The sequence below is a fragment of the Scyliorhinus torazame genome, chromosome 7, assembly GCF_047496885.1.
Source record: "Scyliorhinus torazame isolate Kashiwa2021f chromosome 7, sScyTor2.1, whole genome shotgun sequence".
Taxonomy (NCBI): domain Eukaryota; kingdom Metazoa; phylum Chordata; class Chondrichthyes; order Carcharhiniformes; family Scyliorhinidae; genus Scyliorhinus; species Scyliorhinus torazame.
In genome coordinates this window covers 91,709,607-91,721,966 of record NC_092713.1, presented here as the reverse complement: position 1 = coordinate 91,721,966, position 12,360 = coordinate 91,709,607, and the positions used below count along the sequence as shown (strand labels likewise).

General features: G+C 46.7%; 1 protein-coding gene across 10 annotated transcripts in view; it reads left to right on the top strand.

The window, feature by feature from the left end:
- Window positions 1-12,360, top strand: part of lrrc7 (leucine rich repeat containing 7) — an 895,132-nt gene that overhangs the window by 809,825 nt on the left and 72,947 nt on the right. For 6 of the 10 annotated variants that reach the window (XM_072511053.1, XM_072511054.1, XM_072511051.1 and 3 more), the window contains one exon: window positions 11,574-11,855. The exons of 1 other annotated variant lie outside the window; for it this stretch is intronic. In XM_072511053.1, coding sequence (XP_072367154.1) covers window positions 11,574-11,855 — 282 coding nt within the window. The remainder of the gene's footprint in view (window positions 1-11,573; window positions 11,856-12,360) is intronic. 3 more of the 10 variants (XM_072511057.1, XM_072511056.1, XM_072511060.1) reach the window with 1 other exon arrangement.

Here is a 12,360-nt window from a genome sequence, read left to right as displayed (position 1 = left end):
CAAACCGCATTTTTTCAGGCCGGATGGTGCGCAACTGATTAAGGCTTCCCGCCCCTTTGAACTCCTTAGTCTGGATTTCAAAGGGCCCCTCCCCTCCACTGACCGCAACACATACTTCCTTAATGTGGTGGACGAGTACTCCCGCTTCCCATTCGCCATCCCCTGCTCTGACATGACTGCGGCCTCAGCCATTAAAGCCCTGAACACCATCTTCACACTGTTCGGTTGCCCCGCATACGTCCACAGCGACAGGGGGTCCTCTTTCATGAGTGACGAGCTGCGCCAGTTCCTGCTCAGCAAGGGCATAGCCTCAAGCAGGACGACCAGCTACAACCCCCGGGGGAACGGGCAAGTAGAGAGGGGGAACGGCACGGTCTGGAAGACCGTCCTACTGGCCCTACGGTCCAGGGACCTCCCAGTTTCAGGGTGGCAGGAGGTCCTCCCGGACCCTTTCCACTCCATCCGGTCGCTATTATGTACGAGCACTAATCAAACGCCTCATGAGCGTCTCATTGTTTTCCCTAGGAAGTCCTCCTCTGGAACGTCGCTGCCGACCTGGCTGGCGGCCCCAGGACCCATCTTGCTCCGAAAGCATGTGCGGGCACACAAGGCGGACTCGTTGGTCGAAAGGGTTCACCTCCTCCACGTGAACCCGCAGTACGCTTACGTGGAGTACCCCGACGGCCGACAGGACACGGTCTCCCTGCGGGATCTGGCGCCCGCCGGCAACACACACACCCCCCCGACACCATTCACCCAACCCCCCCCCTTCCTGCCACCGCCGCACCCCACGACCGCCCTCTTCCCAGGAGGATCGGTTCCCCTCCCCTCAGACCCGACCAAGAATAAAGCCCAAGCTGAAACCGTAAGGCTCCCGGAGACGACAACACCGGTACAAGCACCACCACCACCACCGGGGCCGAGGCGATCGACACGGACGACCAGACCGCCCGACCGACTCGTGGCGTCGATCTAAATCAATATATGGACTTTTCACAAGAACATTTTGCTTTTTCTCCCGATACCTTCTGTAAATAGTTGAAACAGGACAAAATTGTACATACTGTATTGCCATATGAATGTTTTCCTCCCAGGACCAGCCCTGTAAACCCTTACCACCATGCGAAGCATTACCCCGCCGGGTTCATTTTTGACAAGGGGTGAATGTGGTAGTATGTATTAGGGGTCATGTGGGACTGGAAGCCCTAATGTCATTGGCTGACAGATCCCGGGTCCTGGTTGGCCGTTGACCTCTAGCTCCGCCCTGAAGGCGGAGTATAAGAAGCCGGAGTCCTCCCCCGCAGGCCATTCTACTATCGAGCTGCGGGGGAACAGACACGCTTAATAAAGCCTCATCGACTTCACTCTATTCGTCTCTCGGAGTCTTTGTGCGCTACAGACCCCATCTATAAACCTGAAGGAATTCCACTCTCCCAACATCCAGATCGTGTGTGATGATGTCATGCACATAATGCAGTTGTGCGCCCGTTTCCTGGGGACCATCCATGACAGCTGCATCTTGGGGCACTCATATATGTCAGCCATTTTGGAGTGACTGGAGTGATGGTGTCTTCGGGACAAAGGGTACCCACTCAGAAGGTGGATCATGACACCAGTGTGGAGCTCCCAAATATCCACTGAGACTCGGTATAATGAGGCTCAAGAATCTACATGTGAGTCGGTAAAAAGATGCGATTCCAGTGCCTGGACCGGTCAAGGGGGTGCTCTCCAATGCAGTCCCCAGAGGGTGACCCACATCATAGTGGTCTGCTGCGCTCTGCACAATCTGCCACTGCAGTGAGACAAAGAGCTGGACCAGGAGGAGATGGAAGAGTACCACATCTCCTCGGATAAGGAGGCGGTAGTGGAGGGTGGCGAGGGGAAGCCCAAGGTGTAGGCAGAGGAAGGACCTTGGGCATTAGCCAGGGTTCGCTGGGGTGTAGGGTTAGGAATGCCCTCATTGCCTCTCAGTTTGGGAACGACTGGTGTCAAAACCTCTCACATCATTGGGTTTTACAGCACTGGATCTGGCAGCAGCAAGTTCATGGCACCGTGGCTGGCCCTGCTGCACAGGAGGGCAGGAAAAAGAGTGGCAGAGCTATAGTGATAGGGGACTCAATGGTAAGGGGAATAGACAGGCGTTTCTGCAGCCACAAATGAGACTCCAGGGTGGTATGTTGCCTCCCTGGTGCAAGGGTCAAGGATGCCTCAGAGCAGCTGCAGGACATTCTGGAGGAGGAGGGTGAACAGCCAGCTGTCATGGTGCATAGAGACACCAACGGTGTAGGTAAAAAATGTGATGAGGTCCTACAAGCTGAATTTAGGGAGTTAGGAGTTAAACTAAAAAGTCGGACCTCAAAGGTAATAATCTCAAGATTGCTACCAGAGCCACGTGCTAGTTGGAGTATTAATGTCAGCTTAGATAAGATGAATACGTGGCTTGAGAGATGGTGCAAGAGGGAGGGAACTCAAATTCCTGGGACATTGGAACCGGATCTGGGGAGGTGGGACAAGTACAAATCGGATGGTCTGCACCTGGGCAGGACTGGAACCAATGTCGCAGAGGGAGTGTTTGCTAGTGCTGTTGGGGAGGGTTTAAACTAATATGGCAGGGGGATGGGAACCGATGCAGGAAGTCAGAGGGAAGTAAAGTGGGGACAGAAACAAAAGGCAGTAAGGGGAAACGTGAAAGGCAGAGAAACCAAAGTCAAAAATCATAAAGGGCCACAGTACAGAATACAGAGACTGGAGAACTTAGTGAATGGGTCCAGTAAGGCTAAGAGAAATAAAATACTGGGAGAGTATACAAACCATTACCGGGCAGGTGGTCTAAGAAAGCAGGGCAGAGAGGGAAGTCTAGATTAAACTGCATTTATTTCAATGCAAGAGGCCTGACGGGCAAGGCAGATGAACTCAGGGCATGGATGAGTACATGGAACTGGGATATTATAGCCATAACTGAAACATGGCTAAAGGAGGGGCAGCTCAATGTTCAGGGGCACGATGCTATTGGAAAGATAGAACAGGAGGTAAGAGAGGAGGGGGAGTTGTGTTTTTGATTAGGGACAGTATCACGGCAGTACAGAGAGAGGATATATCCGAGGGACCGCCCACTAAGTCTCTATGGGAAGAACTGAAAAATAAGAAGGGAGAGATAACTTTGATAGGATTGTACTACAGGCCTCCAAATAGTCAGCGGGAAACTGAGGAGCAAATATCTAAGGAGATTACAGATAGTTGCAAGAATCATAGAATCAATATAGAATTTACAGTGTAGAAGGAGGCCATTCGGTCCATCGTGTCTGCACCGGTCCCTGGAAAGAGCACCCCACCCAAGTCCACACCTCCACCCCATCCCCACAACCCAGTAACTCCCCCTAACCCTCTTTGGACACTAAGGGCAATTTAGCATAGCCAATCCACCTAACCTGCACATCTTTGGACTGTGGGAGGAAACCGGAGCACCCGGAGGAAACCCACGCACACACAGCGAGAACGTGCAGACTCCACTCAGACGGTGACCAAGCCAGGAATCGAACCTCGGACCCTGGAGTTGTGAAGCAACAGTGCTAACTACTGTGCTACTGTGCCGCGAAGAAAAATAGGGTCGTAATAGTTGGGGACTTTAACTTTCCCAACATTGACTGGTACAGCCATAGCATTAGGTGCTTGGATGGAGAGAAATTTGTTGAGTGTATTCAGGAGGAATTTCTCATTCAGTATGTGGATGGTCTGACACGAGAGGAGGCAAAACGTGACCTCTTCTTGGGAAGTAAGGAAGGGCAGGTGACATAAGTGTTAGTGAGGAATCACTTTGGCACCAGTGATGATAATTCCATTAGTTTTAAGATAGCTATGAAGAATGATAGGTCTGGCCAAAAGTTAAATTTCTAAATTGGGGCAAGGCCAATTCTGATGGTATTATACAGGAATTTACGAAAGTTGATTGGGGGAGTCTGTTGCCAGTCAAAGGGACGGCTGGTAAGTGGAAGGCTTTCAAAAATGTGTTAACCAGGGTTCAGGGTGAGCACATTCCCTTTAGAGTGAAGGACAAGGCTGGTAGAAGTAGGGAACCCTGGATGACTCGTGATATTGAGGCCCAGGTCAAAAAGAAGAAGGAGACGTATGACATGCATAGGCAGCTGGGATCAAGTTGGTCCTTTGAAGAGTATAGAGGCTGTCGGAGTAGAGTTAAGAGAGAAGTCAGGAGGGAAAAAAGGGGACATGTGATTGATTCGGCAGATAAGGCAAAGGAGAATCCAAAGAGCTTCTACAAATACATAAAGGGCAAAAGAGTAACGAGGGAGAGAGTAGGACCTCTTAAGGATCTACAAGATCATCTATGTGCGAATCCACAAGAGATGGGTGAGATCCTAAATTAATCTATGGGAGGCTAGGGTGGAAATTGTGTGTCCCCTAGCAGAGATATTTGAATCGTCGACAGTCACAAGTGAGGTGCCTGAAGATTGTAGGGTAGCAAATGTTGTGCCGTTGTTTAAGAAGGGCCGCAGGGAAAAGCCTGGGAACTACAGACAGGTGAGCCTTACGTTTCTGGTGCGTAAGTTGTTAGAAGGTATTCTGAGATACAGGATCTACAAGCATTTAGAGAGGCAGGGACTGATTAGGGACAGTCAGCATGGCTTTGTCAGTGGAAATTGGAGAATCCTGCAGGCATGAACTGCTGCAAGATCTCACCCATCATATGTGAACTGTCTTGAATTATTTCTGGGAGACAGGATGGAGTGCTGTATAAATGTAAGTTTGTTTACAGAATATTTTAAAAAACTGTTCACCAAAATCCAGCATCTAGTTGTGGGTGTAGGCATATGTCGCTTTGTTGAGAAAACCCTGATGTGTGGCAGAAAAATGTGTATGGCTGCCCCTGAGTACACTAGCGACAGGTCCGGCCTCACTAATAAATTACCAAAATTATTCTCACAGACAGCCCCCATCTGTGTTCTCGTGTATTTGCATTCTCTGGGATTCACTACCATAAAACATAGGTGAGGCCAAAATGTTGTGTGATTTCAAGAAGGAATTAGTTATAACTCTTGGCTAAAGGGATCAGGAATATCAGGGGGGAAGGCGGGATCAGGGTATTGAATTCGATGATCAGCCATGATCACAATGATTAGCAGAGTTGGTTTGAAGGGCCAAATGGCCTACCTGGGCTTCTATTTTCGATGCATGTTTGTCTATTTCTGTCCTGGGTGTATTGAAAATGAAATGAAATGAAAATCGCTTATTGTCACGAGTAGGCTTCAATGAAGTTACTGTGAAAAGCCCCTAGTCGCCACATTCCGGCGCCTGTTCAGGGAGGCTGGTACGGGAATTGAACCGTGCTGCTGGCCTGCCTTGGTCTGCTTTAAAAGCCAGCGATTTAGCCCAGTGAGCTAAATTCACTTTCTGAATGTCTTGTTCTTCTCATAGCGCTGAGGACCCAGGTTCGATTCCGGCCTCAGGTTACTGTCCATGTGGAGTTTGCACATTCTCCCCGTGTATGCGTGGGTCTCCCCCACAACCCAAAGATGTGCAGGGTAGGTGGATTGGCCATGCTAAATTGCCCCGTAATTGGGAAAAAAATGTATTTATTGTTCTCTGTCTGTGTGTCAGATTCACACTCTATCTCTGTATATTTGTATTCTGTCTTTCTCTATTCCTTCTTAGAGTCTTTGTGTGTCTATAGTTTTATCTCTTTCCCCTTTTCTTTCCCTCTGATATGTAATTATAGTTCTCTGTTGAGCTCTGCTGTCTGTCTAACCCAGACAGTCGTTGAATTGTAAAATATCTTACTGCTAAGCTCTCCTAACATTGAATGTGGTGCTGTGCCATGTTGTTGCTACCCTTGCCTGTGTGACCTTGTGCATTTTGGTAATCTGCTTCTGCCCCCACCTCAAGACAGCTGTTACTTGGACACACAAATAATCTACCACCCATCCAAAATCTTATTAATCACAATGCTCCTTCCTGCCAAATACCATTTCATTCACTGTACTGAACTAGATGGTGGCATGCTGACTATCCTATGAATTGACGGTTCCGCTCCTGGAATATTAGTTTATCATTTAGTCTTGGGGGAACAATGGGCGGGATTCTGCGGGAATCGGCAGGGCGGGCAACTCCGGCGCAAAGGAGTGACGTGAACCATTCCGGCGTTGGGTCGTCCCGAAGGTGAGGAATCCTCCGCACCTTCAGGGGCTAGGCCGGTGCCGGAGTGGTTTGCGCCGGCCGGCGCGGAAGGGGCTTGGCGCCACGCCAACCAAAGAGGTGCCAAAGGGCCTCTGCTGGCCGGCGCGAGTTGGCGCATGCGTGGAAGTGCCAGCATGTGCTGGTGTCCTCCCAGCGCATGCACAAGGGGGATTCATCTCTGCGCTGGCCATCGCGGACTGTTACACCAGCAGGCGCGGAGGAATAGACAGGCCCGCCCGTGGATCGGTTGGCTCCGATCGCGGGCCTGGCCACCATGGGGGCACACCCCCCCCCCCCCCCCCCCCCGGGGCCAGATCCCCCCCGAGGACTCCAGACCCCGCCCGCAGAGCAGGTCCCGCCGGTAAATACCAGTCGTAACATTGGCCACTCGGCCCATCGCGGGTCAGAGAATCGCTGGGGGGGGGCCGCTGCCAACGGCCCGCGACCGGCGCGCCGTGATTCCCGCCCCCGCCAAATCCCCAGCGCCGGAGAATTCGGCAGCCAGCGGAGGCGGGATTCACACCGCCCCCCCGGCGATTCTCCGACCCGGCGGGGGGTCGGAGAATCCCGCCCAATGTTTTTTTAAAAATCATTGTTATTACAAATATCATTGACTTGTTTAAAACAGATTTTTAAATTTATTTTTTCATGCATTGTTTACAAGGTCACCAGTTAGTGCCCATCATTAATTTCCCTTTAGCTGAGTGACTTGCTAGGTCATCTCAAAGGACAATGAAGAGTAAACCACATTACTGTGGATCTGGAGTCACATGTGGACCAGACAGGATAAGGGTGGTAGATTTCCTTTCCAAAAGGCACATTTACAACAATCAATTATGGTTTCATAGTCATCATGACTTGGCACTCTGTCCCAAATAGAGGCTTTGGAGGATTTCTTATGGTAGCGACTTTCCTCTGCTGGTTGGATGATTGCTCAGTTGCAATACTGAGAACCTCTAGACTGGTGTTTTGTGACGAGTCCCTGAGGTTCCACGGACTGAGCACTTTATAATCGGGCTGATAAATATTGACAGTTATCTTGTGATGAATGTTCAGCTGCTTTTATAAGTCAGTAGTCACAGCCCATTGGCATCTCTGCAAAGTAAGTTCTCCTGACCTGCTTTCTGGTCAACGGGGAGCTTGTCCCAGCTCCAGTGATCACTTTGAAATGCTATCAACAGCCCTCAGCATCCTGAACTTGGCACCTAGAACAAACACACTCCATGGGGCTTCCAAGTGCCTGTAGAGCACTTCATGGTGCTTCTGTAGAATCATAGATATTCGGGGCCGGTTCAGCTCAGTTGGCTGCAAAGCTGGTTTATGATGCTGAGTGAAGCCAACAGTGCAGGTTCAATTCCTCCACCAGCTGAGGTTATTCATGAAGTGCCTTCTCAACCTCACTGAGGTGTGCTGATTCTCAGGTTAAATTACCACCAGTCAGCTCCCCCCCCCCCCCCCAAAGGTCACCTGGGACTATGGTTGTTGTGTTTGGTCCTTTATACCTTACGAAGGAATCCACCAAACACCCCAACTTGTCCAAACCAGAATCTTTATTGAGTCTCGTGTGGTAAGATAGCAATCTGTTACAGGGCACATTATCATGGAGTCTGCTTATTACTCCTCTGGAATCTGCAAGTAGCATTGACCATTCACTTGTATGTCTTATTACCCTCTCAATCTTCTTCTGAAGATGGCCGGTGTGTCTCCCCTTTTTGGGAGTCACTGATCACATGACTTGGTCTTGAGACCGCATGGTGTGTCTGCACCGCCACCTGCTGGTTAGAGGTCGCACACTATCCATCTATGATATAGCCCATAGGCATATCACCACAATGATGGCTTTACTTTACTTTAGATATTTACAGCTCATAAGAAAATGTAAGAAGTGTTTGGGTGTGTTGGAGAGAGCTTGTTTGCAAGCTGCCCAGACACTAGTTATTAAGTTTTAAAATAATTGAGCCAGACGGGTATTGGCACAAGTACACAAAATTCAAGCTGACAGTCTCATTGCAGTGCTGCTGACTGCCAAGATACCATCTTCCTGGTGAAGCATTAAACCAAACTAGAAAGCCTGTTCATACAGGTGGGCTAAACGGTACTATTATGAAGAAGAATCGGAGAGTTCCCAATGTTGTTCAGGCCCATATATATCATCACTCCACCAACATTATGAAACACATTACCTGCACATTTATCTGACTGCTGTTTGGGTGAGTTTGCTTGTTCAAATTGACTGCTTTTTCGCTATTATAGTGATAGTACTTCAAAAGTAAAGAGTAAATTGGCTGCAAAGTGCCCTAACAATTGATTCTGATGTATTGATATTGTGAAAAACATTATATAAATGCAAGTTCTTTTAAAGAATGTCATAGTTTCAGCCTCAATAACCGTTTTGGTAAGTGCATTGCCCTTTGGTGTCCAAAGACTTGCAGATTAGGTGAGGTTATTGAGTTACAAGGAGAGGGTGGGGGAGTGGACCTAGGTAGGGTGTTCTTTCAGAGGGTCGGTGCAGACTTGATGGGCCAAATGGCCTTCTTCTGCACTGTAGGAATTCTATGATTCTGGGTTCTCTGCTCCATCGGGAACTCCGCTACTGGCGGCGGGCAGCAAAAAAATCAAGCTCCTTATGTTTTTGAGTGTGGTGGAAGCTTCATATGTATCAAATTCTTCAAGCCTGTCCCAGAAATATTTCAGCCAGGGTAGATAATTGCTAAACTATGAAGTTTATGTCATCAAAACTCATATGTGTGTGTGTTTTGTGTTCGTGATGATGATATCACAAAAAACAAATATAACAAAGTATTACAAGGTGTTGGGAGAGTCAATTCGTCCTTTAACACTTTATTCTCAAATTCGGAAATGATTCAAAGTGATAACTCATATTGGTGACAGTGGTTATATTTTAATGAACATAAGTAAGATTTGACACATCTGAATGTCTGAGCAGTGTTTTCAAAGTGCAACAGCTTATGGCCAGGGTAGTAACACAATCTCCATTTAACGATTCCACGATCGTGCTCCAGGTATTATTGCTTTAGTCAATGCAAGACATAAACTTGTACAATTTCTGTGCTCTGGGAATCTCCCCTTTTACTTTCTTTTCACAGTGAAGCCTATGGAGATCAATTTAACTTAATCATTGCCACACGCTTATTTGGCCGACCCAATTTAAAAACTAATTTTGGTTGAACCATCTGCCTGCCTAAACTAGGTCAAACTCTTAGGATCTGTTTTCTCACCTTCAACACCTAAATGGCTCGTAAAGATTTAAAACTTAATGCCTGGCCAAAGCAAGGAAAATATGGTGGTCTTGGCAGATTTCTTCTCTAGGATTCAAGGCACTATTGTTTTCTCTGCCTTCTATCTACCCCTCTGGAATTCTGCTAAGGTGTTTATCTTTCAGTTCTCATGTAGCGAGCTGCCTGTTTGCGCATTCTGCTCGAGTTAAACTGTAGTTTACCTTTTTACCATTTGGTTCTTTTTATACCTTTCTGGCCAAACCACAGTTTCCCATCATGTCACCTCTAAGGTGCTTTTACCCAAAGGGTATGACAAGCAATATTAAATATAAGGGAGCATTAAATATAATATAGGAAAAGAAGATAAATATTGAATTCTGGTGCAGCGATGCAAAGGAAACCTTGATTCCCTGGACGTGCTGCGTACTCACATTTTGCCCAAGCACACGATATAGACTATGCTTGAAACATAGTTCCATAAACTCCAAACAACTTTACCTGTGGACATGGCCTGGGATGGGGATTATCTGTCTGGACACCATGCTGATGGAAGAGTGACATGCTGGGATGCTGATTGAGAGGATGCATACTGGATTGCTGGCCAAAAGAGATTTGGTCCAGCAGGAGACCGAGATCAGCTTGTGACCTTGACTCTTGAAGAAAATAAATCTAAGTTCTAATGCCTGTGAAAGGGCTATTTTGAAGAACATTTATGAATGATGGTGGGTTGTGGTCCTGCCTACCCTTAGAGACCAGCGGTCATCATTTGGCACAGTAGATACACTTCTCATGGCTTGGTTGTCTGCTGACCATACTTAAATCAGGGAACATCACCCAACCCCACTTACTGGGGCATTGGCATCATTAGGGGTTTCCAACATGCACATTCTGGTTGTCACACAGTGATTCAACCCTGTAGATGTTTGGACATCTTTTCTCCCAACATTCTTACTGAAAGCACTGGGATTTCAAATTGAAATCCTGCTGTTTGCTATGTTTAGAGAAGAAAGTGATGTTTGCCCACCTCTGGTATTGACAACAATAAAATCTAGGGTAGCTACTATTAATTAATGAATTGCAGGTAGCCATGAACCTTTAAAAAAAAATCAACATAACAGAATAATACATGAACACTGAAACACATCTGAAGTAAATTCCATGAAAAAAATATTACTACCTATACACAATGCTTCCATCTAGCATACAGAAATGACTCCAAATCCATCCTCAATCCCAGGAATGCCTCTGTTATCATTTCAAGCCATGGAATGTCTCCACTCCTATCAGGTCTTGAATGTCTCCATTTCCAGTCTCCAGGCATAACCCGCTGCCTGCCCCAGGAATGCCTCCACCTATCTCAGCTCCTGAGCGCAACCGCTTTCAGAATTGCCAAGTAACAGAAACTGGTCCAATCCATCCCTGTTTCAGTCCATATTTTGACCCCACTTTGTCCTTGCTGTAGTTCTCACATCACCTAGCTGCCTGCTTCATTTCTGCACCAAATCCTTTTGCAAACCTCCTTGTTCTTTACTACCTATTTGACTTCCTCTTGCGCTGCAGCCTAACCATCAGCGACAAAGCAGCTGATGAGTTTCCTAAACATAGTCCTCTTGTATAATATATAACCTCTTGTTCATCTGGATTGTTCCCACATATGGGCATTATTGTTCCTTATTGATACACAATTAAATCAGCATATCTGACTCCTTATTCTTTCAGTACTAAATGCAAAGCCAAATACTAAAAAGTAGTCTGAGCTAAAGCTTCATGAGAGTTCAAGTATTTACAAACTAGTTATCATGGTAATAATTCTTTGAATAACACCACCATGCTAGTTAAAAAAGGTCTGATTCTATACTGCTTTTAATAGGCTATGCTTTTCCAACAATTCATCTCCTAGAACTCTATCATTTCAAATATTCCCTATACAGTTGATTTTATTCCCCCAGAATCTATGGAAATTAAGACAACCCTTTAACTAAACCATTCACATTTTACGGTGATGTGTCTTAGGGATTGGTAAATATAATTACACTCAAGATAATGGATTCATCTTTAGATGTTGGTGTCATCATCACTGAGGTCTCCTGTGTCCTTTTTTTTCTTTTATCTGTCTGTGTAAGTTGTAATGATTGTCCTTTACAGCTTCCTGAATCTTTGCCTAATGGGCTGAATTACCCACAGGCAGGTAGCCACCCTCACCAAGGGCAGAGTGCATTAGGGTCTTCGCCACAAAGCCTACAGCATCGACCCAGGGAACAGCAGTACGAAGGAGCTGTATCAAAGGTGACTCTCCAGCAGTATCAGAAGCCTTTGCAGATTGCCATTTCATCTTCGCAGAACATTGCCAGTCCTCGGGCAACTCAACCCAGCAGATGTTTAACAAGCATTAAACCACAAAAAAGTACAGAAAGCTACCAAGAACAGGTAAAATTGGTACCTTTATATTGATATTAGTGCTTGCTATGAAGAGGTTAACTAACTATGAAAGTAGATAAAGTTTCCGATAGTTCAGTAGATAAATCCACTCTATAGAATAGGTAGTGAGATGTACCTGTACGGACTATCAGTGTCCCTTGTTCATTTCTTGGTTTCTGGTAAGTTTTTCATGGTGGCAAAGGGCCGCTGAAAATGTCATCTTTATCACTAGGTCAGCAGGGGAAAAATGAATGTTTCCTACTGTTGTTTAATGGTTAGTTATCCCAGCTGTAAAGTGTGTGCATGTCAGAGAAGGTCAGTATCAGTCATGGTTGCAATGATGACCAATGTCTAGGCTCGCATAGGAAGATCTTCCACTTACGTACGATACCAGAGAAATACCAGTACCTTTGGAATCATACATTTCACATGAATCTTAGGCGTTATTGATCTACTATTGGTGGCCTTACCTTCAGCTGCCGAGCCATTAATCTCTGGAATTTCCTCTCTAAAT